Here is a 23868-nt window from a genome sequence, read left to right on the forward strand (position 1 = left end):
AAAGACCACTATCAAGATCACAGAAAGACCACTGTCTTGATCACAGTAACCACTATGATCATGGTTACACTGATTGCACCACCAGAAAGATGATGAGCATCTTGAGTTTTATATGAAGATGATGTTTCTCTCATTCCTGTTTCTGCACTTAAATTTTCCTTAGAGAGAAAGGCAATGTCATTTTTGGTCTTCTAACATTATTGAAAGAAGTGCAAAGTTTCCTAAATCGGCCTAAAATGAGGAAGTTGTAAATGTTTCACTATTGATCAAACTGGCAGCCATTTTGTTTCCATGGCAACATGAAATAAAATGTCGGGTTCAACATTGAACCATAATTCTGTAAAAAGACTTGTCAGTTTTCTTTCAAACTAGAATGAAAGGAATTATTATACTCAAGAAATGTTGGAAATAAATCTGTTCTAAAGGGTATTTGTTTACTAATAATCCAGCAATACACATGTAAATGACTTCATAAACATACTAAAATAGCCGACTGCATTGTCAGCCATTTTGCCAGATTTCAAACTGCCGTATCTTTTTCATGAGAGGTCTGATTTTTTTTCAGTGTTATGAAAGGCTTTGAAATAACTCCATATAACTATTCATTCCTTCTCCTTTAAATACCAATGCATTTTTTTTCCATAATACCTTACAAAATATAGAATCGATAATTTGTTTGTCTTGCTAATCTGCATGCTTATATTTTATGAACTGTATTTGAGCTGTGTCATGAGAAAACCAGCATAGTGGCTTTGCGACAAGCATGGATCCAGACCAGCCTGCGCATCCGTGCAGTCTGGTCGGGATCCATGCTGTTTGCTAATGGTTTCTCCAATTGCAATAGGCTTTGAAAGCAAGCAGCATGGATCCTGACCAGACTATGCAGATGCCGCAAGCTGGTCTGGATCCATGCTCATCGCAAAACAGCTATGTTGGTTTTCTCATGGAGCGGCTCATTTAATGTTTGTTTTGTTTGTTGATTACTAATTCTGGATTGTTGCAGTTATTACATAACATGTTTTCAGTAGTCAATAGCCATATTAGGATTTTTATTTATTTAAGTTAAATAAAAACTATATGGAACAGTTGTGAATACATGCATGTTGATAAATCAATTACTTTTTATTTATTACTCATTATAGTTTTTGTTAATTTTAATTTGTGTGTGTATGTGAATTTTAGGACATTCAGATCGGTTGTTTGCAAGTGTTTGATCAGTTGTAGAGTTAAGATTTTTAGGGGTATACAACCTTTTAAGGATATGCAATATAAATACATGTATATATGTCTTTGCTTATGTTGGTTGGTTAAATAAGAGTGGAAGTTACATGACATTGTGCTGTATTGAATAAGCTGTAGGCACAAAGACCTTAGATTGGAAAAGGGAATGGCTGATGTTAGCACTGAAGTTGTAGATGACCGTGTAGGTTTTGTGGTTTGTAGGTCAAAGAGGTCAAGGTCACCTTGATACTGAAACAGTAACAGGAGAATAATTGACCATTAAGACATACAACTGTATAAATTGATAATTTGAATTAGGTCAGTGGAAGACCCTGATCACTTTTGGGCAGAAGGTTAAAAGACTTTGAAACAGTTGTGCAACATGTATTTCTGTCAGCTGTCATCTGTAGTTTGAACTTCGGGCTTTTGCTGTGATATTTGGTTAAAGTCAGTGGAATATGGATTTCATGATCAAAAGGGTCAAAGGTCTTTGTCTTAAGACCTCAAATGGTCCATATATATATAATAATCATCAACAGGAAAACGTTTGAGTAGAAATATGTTATTTAAATGAGATGAAGAGATATTTATCAGCATTCATCCAGTTGAAAAGATTGTTTTATGGCATAGAAGTGAAAGGTTAAGGATATTTAGCCCTGAAAATAATAACAGTATTGACAGACTTATTTTCCCAGAACTTTATGATATGGTTTTGTGTGACTAAAGGAACATTACCTTCCAATTACAGGCTATCTTGGGGGCAATGTTTTTGTTACAAGCATCTGTTGACATTTTGTTTTCTATTTTTAGAATGTGAAGGATGATGGAACCCATGTATGGAGACTGAAGCATTTCAACAAACCAGCGTATTGTAACCTTTGTTTGAATCTCTTAGTTGGCCTTGGGAAGCAAGGCTTGTGTTGTACATGTTAGTATTAACCATACTACTGTTGATTAAAATGCACTCAAGAATAAGATTATATGATTCAATTCATTTTCCTAACCAGTGGTAGCACAGCGTAATATTCTAATTCTGAACTTGGGGGTCAAAGTAACCAAGGTTTCCTGCTTTGTATCACTTTCCCCTGTATGCTATGGGGTTCCGTGGAAGGAAGCTAGCTTATATGCTTGTGGAAGGTTGGTTGTTTTACCTAGATCCCGTAATGACCAAGATATATCCAGATGGGCACTTGGGCTTTTGCTGTATCTTTAAAGGTGGTCAATCACATTTAGCAACAATTTAAGACATTTTTTCAGTTTTCATTTATTCTGTTAGATATTTATTTAAGAATCAGAAAGACCCATTACATAGAGTTTGATCACTACTGAAATGTATACTTTATTACTTTTTGCGAATTTCTGTTATTACCTCCCTTGAATATAAAAGTATTTAAAAAGTGGACTATTTCTTCAGATATCAATAAAATTTCTGGTTTTACATTTGCATTTGATAAATATTGGGACATTTCCACTACCTGAAGTAAAAGGCAGGTTTTAAAAAAGTGTATAGCTTCGGAATTCATCTATTTAAAATCTATCTTGGTTGCCCAAGCGATAAAGGCAAAGGGAGGTAAAAATGATTTCATAGACTTGAGTTTCTAATGAATTTTGGCAAAATATATACTTGTCAAAGGAAATTTTAAAAATACTTCCAGTGAAAATCTTACCTTTATTAAGAACTCGGTGAACACAAATAAATGTAAACAATTAGTTGTTAAAGTTTTGAACAATCCATTAGTCGACCAAAATCTGATTGACCACCTTTAAATCTGGAGACATACCATATGTTCTTAATTATATTATGTTGTTTGTGTGAGTTTAATAAGCCTTACAAAAAAAATGAATTGTAACATTATCGTATTTGTTTCACTATTGCAGCTGCAGTTTGGTCAGCCCAGACTTTTTTGTTTCTAAAAAACTTAATAAGCTTTCCACCTATTGATGTAGCACCATAATATACATTTTTAGCTCACTAGAGCACGAAGTACTCATGGTGAGCTATTGTGACCAGTCATTGTGACGTCCGTCGTTGCGTGTCGTCCGTCAACATTTGCCTTGTTAACACTCTAGAGGCATCATTTGTGACCCAATTATGAATTATGAAACTTAGTCAGAATGTTTGTCTTGATGATCTCTAAGTCAAGTTCGAAACTGGGTCATGTTGGGTCAAAAAAAGTTCAAAGGAAAATCTTGTTAACACTCTAAGAGCCCACAGTTTAAGTTTGAAACTCATGAGAATTGGTCAGAGTGTTTGTCTTGAAAACCTCTATGTCAAGTTCAAATCTGGGTCATGTGGGGTCAAAAAAATAGGGTCACTTTTTTTAACCCAATCTTTATGATACTAGGTCAGAATATTTGTATAGATGATCTCTAGGTCAAGTTTGAAACTAGGTCATGTGGGGCCATAAACTAGGTCAGTAGGCCAGATCAAAGGAAAATCTTGTTAACACTCAAGAGTCCATAGTTTAAGTTTGAAACTCATGAGAATTGGTCAGTGTTTGTCTTGATGACCTCTAGGTCAAGTTCAAATCTCGGTGATGTGGGGTCAGAAACAAGGTCACTCTGTCAAATCAAAGGAAAAACTTATTAACAGTCTAGAGGCCACAGTTGTAACCCAGTCTTTATGAAACTTGGTCAGAATGTTTGTCTTGATGATCTCTAGATTGGATTTGAAACTGGGTCATGTGTGGTCAAAAACTAGGTCAGTAGGCCAGAATGATGAACTCTGGTGAGTGATATAGGGCCATCCTGGCCCTCTTGTTTGTAATTTTCTGATTCTCATTTTATTAATATGAGCTCTTTGGTGCTTTATATATGATTGTTGTTAACCTGCACCGCAGTCACCACTTGTTTTAATTTCATACTTGCTTTGGTCTTCAGTTTGTAAATACACAGTTCACGAGCGTTGTGTACATCGTGCTCCCGCATCTTGCATCACCACATACGTGAAATCTAAAAAGACTTCACAGGTAAGAAAACCAGACTACAAGGATATAAACTTGAGCTTGGGGACCAGTCTGTGAATGCAGCCTTGTCATTGGTCAATTTTAAATTTTTGTTCACAAATAACCAATCAAAAGCTCAAGTTCCTAGACTGGTCTCCAGACTGAGGTCACTGTGGTTGTGGCTAAGCTATTTCTTGGCTGTCAGCTTCCTCTCATGTATACCATATAACACTGTCTTTCTTCAACTTCTAACTTTACATATTTTTTTTTTTACAGTTGAAAGCCAATTTATGTGATACCTACAAGACCTAAAATGAAACAGCGGATAATTAATTATCATGTCTCCCACCACACAGTGGTGTGGGAGACATATTGATTTACTCCAGTCTGTGTGTGTGTCTGTCACAAAGCTTGTCTGCACTCTTAAGTCGAACATTTCTCATCCGATTGAACAAAATGTGTTTGGCCATAAGACCTTACCCAAGTTCGATAACTAGCCAAATCCGCCCAGGCACTTTTGATTTATGGCCCTTGAATTACTGATTGGATCCGCTCATCCAGACCATCTAATTGGATCCACTCGTCTAAAACATCTAGAGAAACTAACATTTTTCATAGGGGCAGTTGTGGGAGACATGCGCTTTTCTCAAAAGCATCTCTAGTTATTTCCAGAGTTGATATTGATATTGGATTAGTGAATTAAATACAAGAAAACATGATGACAAAATTTTTTTTTTTACAAAAATTAATTATTAGAATATTTTAGGGAAATGATTTTCTATTTGTAATTTACAAATGTACAAGCTTGTTTTTTTAAGAGTTGATTGGACTGATCCAAACAGTTGATTCAATTTCAAGACATCTTAATATATCAAAGCAGCTGAATTAAACATAATGTAAAATGAATTTACTTTAACTCTGATACGTAAACTTACAAAAGTTGTCAGCAAAACCTTATGTTATACCACTTGGTCAATACCCGCTGTGCCAAGATAGTTATCAGAGTTGTATGTTTTTTTTTGTTTACTGCATTGATATTTCTAGGTACAGACTTGCTGTAGGGCATTCTCATATGTGTCAACGTCCTTGTGAAATGGTCAATACAGATATCATATAGATTAACTATTTGCACTTATGTCCTTGTAAGACATAATATTTTTTAGTCAGTGTGAGTTTAAAGGGATACACAGGTGAGCCGCGTCATGAGAAAACCAACATAGTGGGTTTGCGACCAGCATGGATCCAGACTAGCCTGCGCATCCGCACAGTCTGTTCAGGATCCATGTTGTTCGCTTTCAAAGTCTATTGCAATTAGAGAAACAGTTAGCGAACAGCATGGATCCTGACCAGACAGCACGGATGCGCAGGCTGGTCTGGATCCATGCTGGTTGCAAACCCAATATGTTGGTTTTCTCATGGCGTGGCTCAAATTAAGGATGAAAAATTAGAATCCATAAAATCATGGTAAGAAAAGATATTTCTCACATTTAATATTGACACGCTTAGTTTAAAATTATATATTTTCCTACTTTGGCATTTATGATGTGCAATTTCATGTTTTTGTTAACCTGACCTATGTATGCCAGGTTAAGATAACACAGATATATAGCTACAAAATGTCACATTCCATCTTTCCTTTCTTATATTACTTATATCATTTTTACCTTGGTCAAGGTAAAGTAATTTGACTATGATGATGAGGTTATTGATTGTGCAGTTTGTCATATATTTTCATGACTTCACATATAATGATATTGTGACTACCCCAGCCTCAGAGCAGCCTGTTCCTGTTTCATTTGATTAATTTTGGTAAAATAGAATAAATACATCATGGATCTGAGTACTTTAGGATCCATTTAAAAAACTAAAAAAAAAAAAGAAATGCAGAAAAACTCTGATGTGTTTACTGCGCAAAATTTGAATTTCTTGCCAAAATATTTTATGAGGTTAAAGATGCTAGATGGTTATTTTCTTTGATCTACATGTAATTACAATTTACTAGAATGTGGGAAAAATTCTGATTGAAGAGGAATCCAACAGGTAATACTGTCCATATTCAGGTGGCACTCCAGTGTTCATTGCAGGGGACTTCCGTGGTATTATCCAAACAAATGCTGTGGTCCAATTTCCCCACCAATGGGTATCCCAACTGAAATATGGGAGAAAACCAAGTTGGAGCATTTGTTAATACCAGGATACTCCTATATGATTGAAATAACCTGAAATTATACAACTACAAAAAGCACTCTCCTGCTCTGAAATGTTAGTGTTAAAACTGTTTATGTAAATGTGGTGATTTGTTATAAATCACGGTGATGTTAATACTTCCAGTAATAAGTGGGATGACTATTTATTAGGATATAGTTACATATGACATATATTGGCTTTCTTTATTTCATTTTATTGCGTATTGATGCAGATGGCTGACGATTTGTGGCTATTTTATGGCTCCCATATATTCAGTTACTATTAATCCATCACATGTACTAGCAACTAGATAAAGATTTATATTTGTAGTAATGTAATAATAATAATTATAATAATAGCAATGATAATAATAATAGCAATGATAATAATAATAGCAATGATAATAATAATAATATTATCTTAATTGAACAAAGGTAGGTCATTCAGACAAATGTCATAGTAAAAAAAAAACTTGATAGATTTATTGAGTACATAAGACATGTTGACATTTTGATAGTCAGCTTAGGTCAAGTGCTTATGATTGCTGACTTTCTAATTACTTTTCCTGCACTTTTGTGGGATGTAGAGTTTTTTATGCCCCGGACGGTGGACATATTAAAATTGCACCGTCCGTGTGTCCGAGTATTCTTGTCCGGGCTGTAACTCTGCCATCCATAAAGAGGTTTTGAAATAAATTGGCATAAATGTTCCCCATAATGAGACAACATGTCATGTGCAAGACCCAGACCCCTAGCTCCAAGGTCAAGGTCACTAAGAGTTCAAAGGTTAACATGGTCTGTTTCGTGTTTGGTTCATAACTCTGCCATTCATCAAGGGATTTTGAAATTACTTGGCATAAAAGTTCCCTATAATGAGATGATATGTCATGCGCAAGACCCAGACCCCTGGCTCCAAGGTCAAGGTCATACTAAGAAGTCAAAAGTTAACATGGTATTTTTCTTGTCTTGTCCATAACTCTGCTATTTATCAAGGGATTTAAAAATTACTTGGCACAAATGTTCCCCATAATGGGTTAATTTATCATACGCAGACAACTGTAGCATTCTTGAGCATGCTTCGGGGGCATTTGTCAATAATAGTGACAGCTCTTGTTTACATGTTTGAAGCTATTCATTTGCAAAGGTCGAAGGTCGTAAGAGTCTGTCTGAGCTTGAATTGTATCTACAGGGGCTTCTTTGGCCCTCTTGTGTCCTGCTCCATTAAGTCGGGAAGCTGCTATGATACCTTATGTGTGTTAGTGTACTTTAAAAAAAAAAAATATATATATATAACAAGGGTAGGAGTGTGTGAGTAGGAATAATATGGTATTAACTTCTCCTGCAATATTTTTGGGTTACAGCTTATTTAGTGACTATTCTGTGTGGTGGTGGGTTATGTGGCTTGGTATCTTACTATACATTATAAAATAAGTACATTGTAAGGGGTATGTGATGGGGTATATTATTACATATCTAGATGATTATACAGTGTGGTGATGGGATATGTCGCTATATATTGTGTAGTTAGTTCTCTACATTCTACCGTCCTCTGTCTTTATAGCAGCCTACACAGGTATGTATTTACATGTGCATAACTTCTTCTTCTCTTAAAGGCAGATTGGTCTTCTTGAGGGCATGTTTTCTTTCACATTCTAAATCTAAAATTTTTACTTGATATTAAACGCCTAAATGGTATGTTTTCTATATTTTAATTGACCTTTACCTTACTGAATTTATAAAATGGACTGATCCATCATTCAGTTTGGGCAGTACCATTTATTATTTGAAGGGACGTTCACTGAAAATTTACTGACTGAAAAGCGAACAGTGCAGACCATGAGACCATGATCTTGGTCTGCACTTGTCTCAGTCAGACTCACTTGCTGGCAGCAGGCTAAAGGTTAATAAAACATGTACTTTGCATTACAAGGCAGAGCACAAACTACCACAAAAAGCTGTGAAAAATTCTGGCTTAATATATTCATTACAAGTGCATTTATTGTAAATTAAATTGTATATTTTTCTATGCCTTATGTCAAAACAACTCGCTTTGAATTTATGCATATGCACATGAGTTTATGCATATAGGCCACATTTTTCATTTATTCTGTCAAAATAGTTATATATCTAAACTCTTAGGTATTTAATTGTTCTAAGATAACTTAAAACATAAATTTATGATAGCCTAAGCAAAACTACCTCTTGTAAACAAAAGTTCTTTTGTCCTAATTTTTCTCAAGACTCATTTAGTAATGAGGTTAAACATTTTCGTGTGTAAAAATTCTTTCCACGAGTTTTGACTTGTCCAGCAGTGCAGTTAAATGATCTGCCTCTAAGAATATATATCAATGTTGTCAGTGATGGCTCTCCATTTAGAGCTGTCTTTTCATGGTTAAAACTAGACATTTGTTGATATGCTTTAATACATTGTCTGTGTATCAGAATGTGTGCTTTTATTCTGTGAAGGAAGTATGAGCTGGCTGTCTTAGTTTATATATAAGATATAACTTTTAATACCTCACTGGAGCCAAAAGGCTCAGGATGAGCTGTTAGTAAAGGTGGGCACTCTGGCATCGGTATTCTTGGAGTCTTTAGGTTTCTTTGACAGTTTGTCTTGATTGATGTTCGGGATACTAATTTTTAGCATCCTTCACATAGGCTTATGATACTTTACTAAGTTTCTTCAAGCAGTGTCCCTAGAAACATTATATATCAGACCAATACAGTTTTCATTTTTGGCCTGATATCAGTTATGCAAAGTTGACACTAGCCCCTTTTTTGTTTTCAACAAATACCGGATATAGATAATGATAATGCTGATGACCGATACAGTCTAATGGTTGAACCAATATAAACAGATATTTGTTTGCCCATATTGGTCCATTATGTATAGTCTAATGTTGAAACAATATAAACAGATATTTGTTTGCTGATATTGGTCCAATATATATAGTCTAATGTTGAAACAATATAAACAGATATTTGTTTGCCGATATTGGTCCAATATTCCAATGTTACCTGGGATCTTGAGATGAGCGACTATGGACCATATCATGTTTGAGCTTAATTTGTTGTACAAATAACCTTCTTTCTTGCTTTCTGCTGTAATTTTCTTTGCTTTGCTATATAATCAGTTTGCTGGTTCAAATATATTAACATGATATCGTTGTATTGCACTTTAAATATTGCATGTTTGATATATATGAATATAACTGTCTATAGATATATCATTGATCATTGATAATTATTGTCTATTATATTGAAAAGGCTGTTTTTAACAGACAGACAAAGGATTTAGCTATGATATAAAAACATTGCGCGGAGGAACTTGCGTGCAAAATTTTCCTATATGTCTTTGTAGATTTTCCTTATGAGGCATGAGTATAAGCTGTTATGTCTACATTATCTACCCTTTTCTTGTAAAAAAACTTACTGTGTTGGACTGCCCAATACACAGTTTCTGCTTTGTCTGTCCTTTGCTTGTAAACAACATTGTACTGTGTTGGAATGCCCCATTACACAGTATCTATTGTCTACCCTTTGCCTATTTAGAAAATCCTGCTGCTTCGGACTGCCCACTACCAGTTGATTTTAAAGGTGTTTCATCACAAGGTTTGGGATTAAGAGGGGTTCATCGTAGTGTCTAGAAATATCATTTTGTTATAGTCTTTACACTACTATGTAGTGCGCAGTGAGTTACACAGTATTGCGCCAAATGATTTACACAGTAATGTATAATGAGCTATGCAGTAATGGTCAATGATTTATGGGTATGTAATTTGCAATGAGTTACACAGTAATACTCCAAATGAATTTGGTGATGATAATTGATAATGTGCAGTTATGCAGTAATATGCAATGAGTTACAAGTACCTAATGCGCAGTGAGTGACACAGTATTGCACAATGAGTTACGTAGTAATGTTCATTGAGTTTATGCAGTAATGCGCACTCGGGCAAAAATTCACCAAGTAAGTTATACAGTAATGTGCTTGTAAGTGTAGTAATGCCCAAAATGAGTTAAGCAATGTTATGCCAAATCATTTACACAGTAATGTTCACCATGTTATGCAGTAATGCACCAGATTAGTTAAGCAGTAATGTGCCAAATGAATGGCACAGTAATGTTCACTGAGTTAGGCAGTAATAAGCGATGAGTTATGCAGTATTACACCAAAAGAGTTATGGAGTAATTCACCAAATGAGTTATGCAGTAATACACAAAATGAGTTATGCAGTAATGTTCACTGAGTTATGCAGTATTGCGCCAGATGAGTAATGCAGTAGTGTGGCAAACGAGTTATGCAGTATGTTACACGGTAATGTGCCAAATGGTAAATGAGGTAATACAATAGCATTGTGAAATTATTACTTTGCTGGGGTGCTTTAACCCTGGAATTGTTGTTGTTGTAATTTTATATATAATAGAAAGGGGTTGCCCACTTGTTTATACCAGTATTACAATTTTGTTTGCCCCCACCAAAATTTTTGAGGGGGTGCACTAAGAGTTGCTCTTGTCATAATTATGTTAATATTGCAGCATTTCTTTTCCCGTTTTGCATTTTGTTATTTATAACTTCACTTTAGCAATGCAATATTAAAGGTTCTAGCTGATATTTCAATAAACAGGGATGTCTCCCCTTTCATATTACTGTAAACTATATAATATTCATTACACCAAAGAAGTATAAAATTAAACAGACCTGAACTTTTTTAGGGGGCCTCCGTGGCCGAGTGGTTAGAGTCGTTGACTTCAAACCATTTGCCCCTCATCGATGTGGGTTCGAAACCTCATTTGGGATGTAGAATTCTTCACATGAGGAAGCCATCCAGCTGGCTTACGTAAGGTCGTTGGTTCTACCCAGGTGCCCGCTCGTGATGAAATTGTGCACGGAGGGGCACCTGGGGTCTTCCTCCACCATTAAAAAGCTGGAAAGTCGCCATATGACCTAAAATTGTGTCGGTGCGACGTTAAACCCAACAAAATAAAATAAAATGAACTTTTTTCTTCCAGTTACAACTTGCAAGCATCTAGGTGTTTTGATCAATTGATCTGGGTGATATGTTATTTCATAAAAAACGCCAATGTTTCTCTTGTTTATTATGTCATGAATTACACTGGGTAATTTATTAATTCAACCTTGGGTTACAATGTACCTGAAAAGTTTTATGCTCCTTTAATTGGACACAATCACAACCCTTCGTAATGATAACAATTTACTCTACTTTTGCATAGGTCATTAAACTAAATAGATCAGGAACAAGACATGTTTTACATTGTTTGAAACACGGTGGCTACATGCTTTTCTATAAATAGAAAGTTAAGAAATATATATAGTTCTATATTACATTTGGAACAAAGATAAAAAATCTCCTTTGATGTAAGAAACGCAAGATGTTGGATGTAGTTCAGTGTCCTGTCTGTAGACAGTATCTTCCAGACTTGGTAACAGGTGGTGCCATGTCATTGTAGGTCATCTAACAGCAGTGCCTTCCATTAAGAGTTAGTGTTTTATAAAACTTCACTCCATCTGGATGTTCGTTAAGGTGGCATAAGTAATTTTTGTGAATAAAGCATATTTACTTGTTTCGGAGATCTGATTTTCGCTACAAAAGTAAGATTTGTTATGGATTGGGAAAATGTAAGCTATGCTTCTAACAGCTGACTTGATATTGAAAATGCACACTCAGCAGCTTTTTTTTTAATTTCCAGAATTTATATTGTGTTAATTTTACTTTTGCTTTATAGAAAACTAGTGGTTGCAGTAGTATTTTTCTCCTAACAGTAACACACGCAGGTGGTTGGGTTGTAATAATAATGTAAGAATTCTATTTTTGGATATTTTCAGGTGATGAATCATCATTGGGTTGAGGGCAACTGTTCTGGAAAGTGTGACAAGTGTCATAAATCTATAAAATCTTACAATGGTGTCACAGGACTTCATTGTAGATGGTGCCACCTTACAGTAAGTGTAATTCTATTAATATATCACTAACAAGTGTCATAAATCTATAAAATCTTACAATGGTGTCACAAGACTTCATTGTAGATGGTGCCACCTTACAGTAAGTGTAATTCTATTAATATATCACTAACAAGTGTCATAAATCTATAAAATCTTACAATGGTGTCACAAGACTTCATTGTAGATGGTGCCACCTTACAGTAAGTGTAATTCTATTAATATATCACTAACAAGTGTCATAAATCTATAAAGTCTTATAATGGTGTTACAGGACTCCGCTGTAGATGGTACTACCTTATGGTAAGTGTAATTCAATATATCACCAGCAAGTGTCGTTACTCTATGAAATCTTATTATGGTGCCATAGGACTTTATTTTATTGTATAAACAGCTCTTGTTTTTGGTGAGTGATTGTGATCACGTTGTGTCCGTCGTGCGTGCGTCCATTTGTCCGTCAAGTCGTCCATCGTCAACAATTGTGTTTAAACAACATCTTCTTCAAAACCACTGAATGGATTTTGATGAAATTCGGCCATGATGTTCTTTGGGCTCTACCAAAGTTATTCAAACAGTTTCGCTTGGTTGCACATAGGGGCTACCAGAGCTAAAAATAAAAATAAAAAAAAATTCAAACGACATCTCCGCCTAAACTGATTGTCCAATTTTGAAATAATTTCACACAAATGGTCCTTATGTCACTCTCTACCAAGATTCGTCAGTAAACGTGACTGCTAGGAAGTGTTGTCACTTTCCCTATATGTAAATAGTGGAAACTTTGAAAATATTCTTGTGTGCAACTGCTAGCCCGATTTTAAAATAATTTGGCAAAAATGGTCCTTGTGTGACCCTCTACCAAGATAGTTCAGATTATTTTGATTTGTCAAAAAACATTGCCACCAGAGGGCATGGTCTCTTTCCCCTAAACGTATATAGTGGAAATTTTAAAAATCTTCTCGTGTGAAACTGCTGGCCTGATTTTAAAATAATTTTACACAAATGGTTCTTGTGTGACTCTGTACCAAGATTGTTCAGATTATTTTGATTCGTCAAAAAACAAGGGCTGCCAGAGGGCTTAGTCATTTTTCCCTGTATGTGTATATTGGAAAATTTAAAAGTCTTCTTGTGTGAAACTATTGACTCAATTTTAGAATAATTTTACACAAATGCTCCATGTGTGACCCGTTACCAAGTTTGTTAAAATTATACCGATTCATCCAAAAATATGGCTGCCAGGGGGCATGGTCACGCTTCATTATATGTTTACAGTGGAAATTAAAAAAATCTTCATGTGTGAAACTGTTTGCCCGATTTTACAATAATTACACACAAAGGTCCTTGTGTGACCCTCTGCCAAGATTGTTCAAATTATTCTGATTCGTCAAAAAAACATGGCTGCCAGGGGGCGTATTCACTTTTCTCTTTATGTGTATAGTAGAAACTTAGAAAATCTTCTTGTATAAAACTGTTAGCCCAATTTTAAAATAATTTCACACAAATTGTCTTTGTGTGACCTTGTACAAATACTGTTCAGATTTTTTTAATTTGTTAAAAAGCATGTCCACCAGAGGGCATGGTCACTTTTCATCAACAATTTCTTTAAACAACCTCTCCTCCAAAACCACTGAATGGATTTTGATGAAACTTTACACAAATGATATTTGGGTAGCCCTGTTTCAAAGTTGTTCAATGGTTCCAGTTCATTGAACATTATGGGTCTTTTTGGTTAGAAATAGGTTTTCAGCTACCATACTTTAAAAGTCTTTTTTTCTAGAGCTTTGATATTTGGCTTGCAATATAAAGGTGTGACTCCCTACCATAATTGTCCAAATTATTGCCCTAAGGTCAAAAATGAGCATGCCCCTGTGTGCGACATATACTTACTATAGGCTTATATATAAGAAATGTTGAAAATCTTCTTCTCTGAATCAATAATAGCTAGAGCCTTGATATTTGGCATGTGATTTCAGAGTTGCATTATCTACCATAATTGTTCAAACTATTGCCCTAAGTTCAAAAATGTGTGTGACATGTATATAATATAGGCTAACATAGAAGAAACCTATCTTTGTACTTGTACCATTACGTTACACAAACACACTTGAAGTCTGATACACGGGTGAGTGCTTTAGGGTCAATGACCCTCTTTTTCGTAATTTTATTGATCGTGATGTTGTATTTGTTTCAGCTACACAATAAATGTGCGTCTCAAGTAAAACCAGAATGTGATTTAGGGCCATACCGGGAACACATACTGCCCCCAACTGCAATATGTCCTGCTGTCCTGGATCGCAAGACAGGAGAGAAGAGGGTGTTAACGCGGACAGATTCCGCAGTTTTTGATGGCTCTGCTGTAAGTATATAACCTTAAATGGTTTAATGGAAATCAGTATACTGTGAAATCATAAATATTCATGGGGGATTAATTTTTGTAGTTGGGTAAATCCGCAAAATTTAGTCCCAGATATCAAGTAAAATTCCCATTCATTTAACCTTTAGCCTGTTGGTGCAAGTGATTTTGCCTTTTTGACCAGTGCAGGCTGATCATGGTCTGCACTGTTCGCTATTCAGTGAGTAAATTTACAGTGAACACTCCTTCGAAAAATAAATGGTATTGCCAAAATTGAATGATGGACCAGTCCATTTTAGAAATTTGGCAGGCTAAAGGTTAATAATCAAGATTCTAAACCCATTAATTCATATCCCCACAAATAAGCCATTATAGCTAAGACCACAAAAGTATTTGCCCACAGAATAAAATGATTTTACAGTATCAAGCCGTATGGGTAAATTTATGGAAATGTCTAGATTCAATATCTTGGGCTTTCATTGTATATTAAAATTTTGGTCTAGCCGGTCCTGTTAAAACAATTGAATTTTTGAAGCAACATGATAAAAACAACTGTCTAGAAGTTTTTCAAAATTTGAATCCTGTAAGATTTGGTACAGTATAATTTGTCTGAAAAGACCATCCTAGGAAAAGGGAAAAAAAGTGGTCTTTGTTAACAGGTGATCTCATGGCACAGGTAAATTTACATCTTTGCACTGGGAAGAGATGTCATGAAAAAGATTTGCAGGCTGATCATGATCTACACTGATCGCAAAGGCAGAGTCAGTCATGTCCAGCATGATAGGGGTTAACAACTGTTCTCAAAAATAATGACTGAGAAGGTAATAAGTAAAGAATATATATCAACAAATATTCATAGATATTCTTATGTTCTAATAATGGTGTGTCTTATTTCTGTTTCAGGGTCAGAGTTCATTTCAGATAAGTCCAGTTGATAATGCTCATCCATTGTTAGTGTTCGTGAATCCAAAGAGTGGTGGGAAACAGGGTAGTAAGTGAGTATTCCAGTACATACTGTACTATAAATATGTATGTTGCTGACTAGGGCTTAGAAAAGTACATGGGTACCCTCTTGTTGCCGACCCTTTTTTTTCAGGCACCTGTTATCCAGCATATAAGATAATTTTATCTATAAGGAAAAATGCAAGACAATATATGTCTTACATATTTCAGTAAGGCGGATTTTTTCTGCCCCCGAAGGGAGGCAAATTAGTTTTCAACTGTCCGTCCGTTAGTTGTCACAACAGCATTAACTTTTTGCATGAGGGTACTTTACTCGCGAACCACTGCACCCAGGACCTTCAAACTTCACATGCTGATAGTACTTATTGAGTACACGACCCCTACTGACTTTGGGGTCACCAGGTCAAAGGTCAAGATCACCAGGTCAAAGGTCAAGGCGCTGTGGGGGGTATTTGTCACCATTAGTGACAGCTCTTGTTTCACATGTGTAAAAATTACTGTGTGGACTATTTCTTGCACTCTGTTGATTTAATAACTGAATAAGATATTTTTTTCTCTTTCAGAATAATGCGTAAATTCCAGTATCTACTAAATCCACGACAGGTGTATGATCTGATGAAAGGTGGACCCCAAGTCGGGTAAGTCGCTGACTGTTAGGATGTCTGTTTTGAGGTGAGAATTATAAAACTTGAGTTTGGAAATCCATTCTTGAAATTTCAGTATCTAATTTGGCTGTTTCCTAGTACTGGCATCAATTTTTCATCTTGTAAAGACAACATGCAGAGTGCATAACCCAGGTCACTAGGTCAAGGCCATACTTAAAGGTAGAAGATCTTAAATGCAATTTTTTTCAGTGATAACTATTTTTTTGTTTAAATGGTGAAAATTCTTTTAGTTTATACTAATTTGTTTTAGCTTTGTTGTGAAGAAAGCCTGAAGCTTATTTGAATACTCTATAATCTGTTTCCTAGTAAAATCTAAAGCTGGTGCTATGTGGAGGTACTCGGTCATGACACCAGTGGAGTTTTGAACCCATGACTTCATGGTGGAGTTGCCCTTAACCTCATGACCGCAACTCCCACCATTATTTTTAACAAAGTTAACATAATTATTACAGGTTACAGTTTTTTAAAGACATAAAACATTTCCGAATACTTGTATGTGGTGGTGATGGTACAGTTGGCTGGCTGTTAGAGGCAATGGGTAAATGTCTTTTCTGTCTTTCAATTAATACTGCTGTATTTAATTCTTGTTCAGACCTTTGATTTTGTCATTTGAGTAAAGTTTTCTTTTGATGTTTTGCTTTTATTGATACATTTCTATGGAAGCCATAATTCTGTCATTTTAAAATGTAGGGGTCTTTGATAGCAGCATATCTTATTTAAAAGTTGTTACTGAGAAATTGATACTGACATATGAAAGAAAGACATGAAGTTCTATTTCATGAAAAATACTGCCATTTCTTTTTCCAAAGTGAAAATAGAGATAGAATGTATTTTAGTATTAGCTATGAAATTAAAAGTAATTACAGTATTTTGATAACTAATAAATAACATTTAAGTGACATTTATAACACTTACTTCGTTGGTGTCCAACATCGAAAATTTCTACAGGAATGCTTTCTATTTCAGACAAGTTGAACTTTGACCCCCAGCCTCCTGTTGCAGTGTTACCTCTGGGTACAGGAAATGACCTGGCTAGATGTTTACACTGGGGTAGAGGTAATACATTTCATTTCAAAGCAGTATTTTCAGGTTAGACCTAACATTTTAGACACCGTCAGAACTTTCACATGTCCCCTGTTTGCTTGTGTTGAAGTTGGCCCTGCAGTAGTGCACAGTTCATTAGATCTATAGACTGTACAAGAAACTTCTTCACCTTGTTGAAATGAGAGGCTGTTTTAGCCTTTGTTTAGTACAGATTGCTCCATATCAGTGTCAAAAGATGAGAAGTTCCACCTGGAGCTTGATAAATGTTAGACACTGTAAAAGCAGAAATTTTCGCGAGGGTTTAATTTTTGCTATATTCGCAAGGCCCTACATCTCGCAAAAATTAATCCTGGCGTAAATATTCACATTAGTATAATTCAGATAGCTGGCATTATATAAGGTCATGAATTTAAAGAATTATGGTTGGCCTTTCTGTACAAATGATTAATGGTAAGGTTAGTACTCCAGAAAGGGATCTCTGTGGCTGAGTTGGTTAAGGTCGCTGAGTTTGACATGGTTTGAAACCTCACTTAGGGTGTAGAAGTCTTTCATGTGAGGAAGACATTCACCTATCATATGTAAGGTCAGTGGTTCTAACCGGGTGCTCGTACATATGCAAAACAGTGTCTGGTGGGGGCACTTAGAGGATCTTCCACCACCATCAAAAGCTGGAAAAGTTTGGCATGTAATCTGAATTGTGAGGATAGAACTCTTAACCAAACAACAACAAAAAAGAATTCCCATGAAGTATTCTATGCAAGTTTTTTTTTGGCTAAAAGAGAGTATTGAGAAGGTCAATAGCGATTTTTGTTTTGTCAGATTTTGACAAAATACATGAAAATGAAACACAAGCAATATTGAAGTTTCTTAAATATGCCTGTCAATGTTTATTAAGGTTATGAGGGTGAAAGTCTACACAAGGTGTTGGACCGAATACTGCGGGCAGAAACAATACTGATGGATCGCTGGCAGATAGAGTTCAGTAAACCCGAGGATGGTGAGGAAGAACAAGGAGACCCTGTACCCTACAATATCATCAATAATTACTTCTCTATTGGAGTGGTTAGTATCTATAATAAAAAACAGTTGAAACTTAACACCCAGTCACTGAAACAGGCTTCAGCCCAGCCCTTTTGTTTTGTCTTCTTTCCCCCTACTTTTTAAAAAGCAGCTTTACTTCTTGCTGCTTTGTTTTCTCATAATAACCCTAGATATCTATTTTTGTTGGGCCTGCTTGCAGAAGCAGAGACATAGTGGTCAAAATGACTGTTAGGTGCATGTGCGTAAGTGTATATGCTTGTCCAGAATTTTTTGTTTAGACAATAAATGACATGCTTGGAGGAATCTTGTTTATATTTGGCATGAATGTACCTCAGTGAGTGTCGTGCTCAACTCCTAGACCCCTACTTCAAAGATCAAGCGCACATGTAGGGGTCAAAGGTCATGTAAGATCTTAGGCCATAACTTGACATTCTAGTTGCTCCCAATATGATACATATTGGTAGCAGAATCTTGAGGCGGCTGTTGAAAGCCTATAAACATTATATAGGTCTGTCACATATTTCTTTTGGAGTGGTAACAAAGAATTCCAAATGGCACTAGTCAACTGGCTTCCATTACAGTACGGATAAGTACAGTAATGTTTAAATTGGTGATCAGCCACGTACAATAACATATATATGTACAATGTATTTTCAGGATGCCTCAATATGTCATAGATTTCATGTGATGAGAGAGAAACATCCGGAAAGATTTAATAGCAGGTAAAGTTTTTAAATAAATGTTAAGAGGGTATTATTCTTATTGTTTCAATTGATCAACTTGGTGTGTGTATAAATATAAGAAACATCTGTATCTCTGTGATCACTAAACTTTATTCATATCTCTGAATATAAATGTAAAATTTATTTGATATAGCTGTACCAAATACTGGATATAGATTTCTCAAGAGTTTTCTTGGGAGTTTTGAAATCATGTTTCTCAGTAAACACAAGAAGTCATTTCATAGAATGTTAATTTGAATATGTAAGTGAATTGTTGGGTCTTTGCATCCAGCAATGATCCAGATCAGTGTACATCCATACTGTTCATTTATCATATTTTAGCTCATCTGATTTTTGGAAAAAAAAAAAAAAGAGTTATTGTCATCACTTGATCGGCGTCGGCGTTGCCTGGTTAAGTTTTATGTTTAGGTCAGCTTTTCTCCTAAACTATCAAAGCTTTTGCTTTAAAATTTGCAACACTTGTTCACCATCAATATCTGACTCTGTACAGCAAGAAACATAATTCCATCCTGAAGGAATTTTTTGCAAGAATTATGGCCCCTTTTGGACTTTGAAAATATCAGATTTCTTGGTTAAGTTTTGCATTTAGGTCAACTTTTCTCCTTAACGGTCAAAGCTATTGCTTTAAGACTTGGAGCAGTTATTTACCATTAAAAGCTGACTCTGCACAGCAAGTACTGTAACTATATTACTTTTTGCAAGAATTAAGGCCCCTTTTGGACTTAGAAAATCAGATTTCTTGGTTAAGTTTTGTGTTTAGGTCAGCTTTTCTCCTAAACTATCAAATCTATTGCTTTAAAACTTGCAACTCTTGTTCACCATCAAAAGCTGATTCTGTACAGCAAGAAACATAACTCCTGCTTTTTGCAAGAGTTATGGCCCCTTTTGGACTTGGAAAATATCATAAAAACACATGGGTAGGACAATATTTCTGTTATAAAGAGTCAAAAAAATCAGATGAGCGTCTGCACCCGCAAGGTGGTACTCGTGTTAGAACTTGTATAAAACTGATAAGCAAACAGTATGATTCCTGGTTAGACTGTATGGGTGTGCAGGTTGATCTGGATTCATACTTGTTGTGAAGTCCTTGAGTTTGTTTTCTCAGAGTGGCAGTCAAATGTAATAAAGTTTAGGACAAGAGACAGTCTATTCTTGAATCAGTATTGCACTTCCCAGCTGCATGAAAAGTTATAGATATCCATCTTTCATTAAAATATTTTAACTTTTGATATTTACTTTAAATGTTAAAAAACCCTCAACAAATTAATTGTTTTGAAATTTTATGTTTTCCTAGAAAATACTAATTTAAATATTAAATTTGGGTAAAGTGTATCTTTAAGTATAATAAAAGTGTTCATTTGCATCAGTGGTTTTCTTTGATGATTTCAGAATGAAAAACAAGTTATGGTATTTTGAATTTGGAACGTCGGAAACTTTAGCAGCCACTTGTAAAAATTTACATGAAGATATTGATATCATGGTAAGGTTTTTTCCCCCAATATTCTTCACCTGTATGTTTTACCTTTTTAACCGTTATCATGCTGGTCATGATTGGTTCTGCCTTTGCGACCAGTGCAGATCATGATTGGCCTGCACATTCATGTTTGCCGTTCAGTCAGTATCTGTTTGGTAAGAACCCCTTGTAACAGCGAATGGTACTGTCCAAATTGAAAGATGGACAAGTTCATTATAGAAATTTAGCAGGATAAGGGTTAATTGCATAAAAGTGATATAATGACAAAATCCCTCTCTTGTGCAAAGGGGCCTTCATGGCAGAGTGGTTTAGGTTGCTGACTTAGAACCACTTAGCCCTCATCGATGTGGCTTTGAGCCTCAATCGTGGCAGTGAATTTCTAATGTGAGGAAGCCCTCCAGCTGGCTTATGTAAGGTTGGTGGTTCTACCTAGGTGCCCACCTGTGATGAAATAATGCACGGAGGGGCACCTGGAATCTTGAGTTGTAATGGTAAAAACACCACTTTAAGAAAGCTGGTTCCAAGTGAGTGTTTCCATTTTAGTAAGTAAAAAGGTTAACTGGTCTGTTGCGTGGATTTTGAAAGACTAATTTTCTGTTGTACTGTTTTGCAGTTTAAGGGGCAAAGGACTCCCAAAGTAATAAGAATGTTAAATCGAGTTGGACATTGGGGAAAATAATCACACATAACAATTAATAATGATTTGTTAATTAAAGGGAGATAACTTACTGATCCTGTATTTCATTTCAGTGTGATGGTTACTCATTAGATTTAGCAAATGGTCCGTCACTGGAAGGTATAGCATTATTAAACATACCCAGCATTTATGGCGGAACAAATCTATGGGGAGATAATCCTAGCCAAAAGAAGAGAAAAAAAGCTCAGAAACAAATGAAGAGAGATAAAGATAAAGAGTTGTCTACCAGTAGTATGTCTTCAATAGAGCTTGGCATCGCAGTTCAAGGTACATAACCCAGTTTATTTAGGCTGAACACCACTAAGTATGGTTGTTCTTTTATTATCCCCCGACGAAAGTCGGAGGGATATAGTTTTGGCGTTGTCCGTCCGTCCGTCCTTCCGTCCATCTTTCCGTCCATCAGTCCGGAGCCATATCTAGGAAATGGTTGGGAATATTTATTTAAAACTTCATATACGTGTTCACCACTATGAGTTCTTGTGGCCCGTCAAGTTTCAGTCAGATTGCCCAAGTAACACCAGAGTTATGGCCCTTAGAAGTTTCTAGTGTTAACTATATAGGGTACTATAAATATGGCATTTTCTGCATCATAACTTTTGATATATTTGACCTTGAACTATGAAACTTTAACAGAATTTAGAGCACTATAATGTGGTTGTTCACACACAATTTGGTATGGATTTCTTTTGTAACTGCAGAATTATTGCCCTTTAATTGTCTAAAAATCCACATATTTGTACATAACAAACTTGCCATTTGGCAGAATTTCATTAAATTTCTTTCATTCTTTTCTGTGAACATTTATTATAAACATGTGAAGTTGCGCACCCACACCTGGTCGCCCACTTGCCTTGGTCACCGGGGTGACCCCCCAGGGTCAAATTGACCCAGCCCCAGGGGTCACTTGATTTTACATAGGAAAATCTTATGAAATCTTCTTCTCAAAAACCAGAAGCCCTGGAGCTTAGATATTTGACTTGTAGCATTGCCTAGTGGACCTCTACTAAAGTTGTTCAAATCATGACCCCGGGGTCAAAATTGACCCCGTCCCATGGGTCACTTGATTTTACATAGGAAAATCTTCAAAAATTTTCTAAAAATAAACAAGAAGGCCTAGAGCTTAAATATTTCAGATGTAGCATTGCCTATTGGACCTCTACAAAATTTGTTCAAATCATGACCCCCAGGGTCAAAATTGACCCCGCTTCAGGGGTCACTTGATTTTACATAGGAAAATCTTCAAAAATTTTCTAAAAATAAACCAGAAGGCCTAGAGCTTAGATATTTCACATGTAGCATTACCTAATAGACCTCTACAAAATTTGTTTAAATCATGATTCCAGGGTCAAAATTGACCCTGCCCCAGGGGTCACTTGATTTTACATAGGAAAATCTTCAAAAATTTTCTAAAAATAAACCAGAAGGCCTAGAGCTTAGATATTTCACATGTAGCATTGCCTAGTGGACCTCTACAAAATTTGTTCAAATCATGACCCCTGGGGTCAAAATTGACCCCGCTTCAGGGGTCACTTGATTTTACATAGGAAAATCTTCAAAAATTTTCTAAAAATAAACCAGAAGGCCTAGAGCTTAGATATTTGACATGTAGCATTGCCTAATAGACATCTACAAAATTTGTTCAAATCATGACCCCCAGGGTCAAAATGACCCCGCCCCATGGGGTTACTTCATTGTACAAAGAAAAATCTTAAAAATTTTCTAAAAATAAATCAGAAGGCCTAGAGCTTAGATATTTCACATGTAGCATTGCCTAGTAGACCTCTACAAAATTTGTTCAAATCATGACCCCTGGGGTCAAAATTGACCCAGCTCCAGGGGTCACTTGATTTTACTTAGGAAAATCATTAAAAATTTTCTTAAAATAAACCAGAAGGCCTAGAGCTTAGATATTTCACATGTAGCATTGCCTAGTGGACCTCTACAAAATTTGTTCAAATCATGACCCCCGGGGTCAAAGTTGACCCCGCTTCAGGGATCACTTGATTTTACATAGGAAAATCTTCAAAAATTTTCTTAAAATAAACCAGAAGGCCTAGATCTTAGATATTTGACATGTAGCATTGCCTAATAGACTTCTACAAAATTTGTTCAAATCATGATCCCCAGGGTCAAAATGACCCCGCCCCATGGGGTTACTTCATTGTACATAGAAAAATCTTCAAAATTTTCTAAAAATAAACCAGAAGGCCTAGAGCTTAGATATTTCACATGTAGTCAAAATTGACCCCGCTCCAGGGGTCACTTGATTTTACTTAGGAAAATCATAAAAAATTTTCTTAAAATAAACCAGAAGGCCTAAAGCTTAGATATTTCACATGTAACATTGCCTAGTGGACCTCTACAAAATTTGTTCAAATCATGATTCCTGGGGTCAAAATTGACCCCGCTCCAGGGGTCACTTGATTTTACTTAGGAAAATCATTCAAAAATTCTTAAAATAAACAGAAGGCCTAGACTTAATATTTGACTGTAGCATTGCCTAGTGACCTTACAAAATTTTAAATCACGACTTCAAAATTGACCCCCTCCATGGGGTCTACTTGATTTTACATAGAA

The 23868-nt window shown here is 35.7% G+C and overlaps 1 protein-coding gene across 5 annotated transcripts in view; it reads left to right on the plus strand.

The window, feature by feature from the left end:
• Positions 1 to 23868, plus strand: part of LOC123559480 (diacylglycerol kinase beta-like) — a 150362-nt gene that overhangs the window by 115853 nt on the left and 10641 nt on the right. For 2 of the 5 annotated variants that reach the window (XM_053552632.1, XM_053552634.1), the window contains exons 11-23: positions 2032 to 2149; positions 4102 to 4190; positions 7914 to 7925; positions 12201 to 12317; positions 14503 to 14667; positions 15568 to 15659; positions 16191 to 16265; positions 16745 to 16830; positions 17259 to 17348; positions 18232 to 18398; positions 19035 to 19099; positions 20510 to 20600; positions 21345 to 21558. In XM_053552632.1, coding sequence (XP_053408607.1) covers positions 2032 to 2149; positions 4102 to 4190; positions 7914 to 7925; positions 12201 to 12317; positions 14503 to 14667; positions 15568 to 15659; positions 16191 to 16265; positions 16745 to 16830; positions 17259 to 17348; positions 18232 to 18398; positions 19035 to 19099; positions 20510 to 20600; positions 21345 to 21558 — 1381 coding nt within the window. Of the gene's footprint in view, positions 1 to 2029; positions 2150 to 4101; positions 4191 to 7913; positions 7926 to 12200; positions 12318 to 14502; positions 14668 to 15567; positions 15660 to 16190; positions 16266 to 16744; positions 16831 to 17258; positions 17349 to 18231; positions 18399 to 19034; positions 19100 to 20509; positions 20601 to 21344; positions 21559 to 23868 lie in introns of all 5 variants that reach the window. The other 3 variants (XM_053552635.1, XM_053552636.1, XM_053552631.1) reach the window with 2 other exon arrangements.

The sequence above is a fragment of the Mercenaria mercenaria genome, chromosome 10 (assembly GCF_021730395.1).
Source record: "Mercenaria mercenaria strain notata chromosome 10, MADL_Memer_1, whole genome shotgun sequence".
In the NCBI taxonomy this organism is placed as follows: Eukaryota; Metazoa; Mollusca; class Bivalvia; order Venerida; family Veneridae; genus Mercenaria; species Mercenaria mercenaria.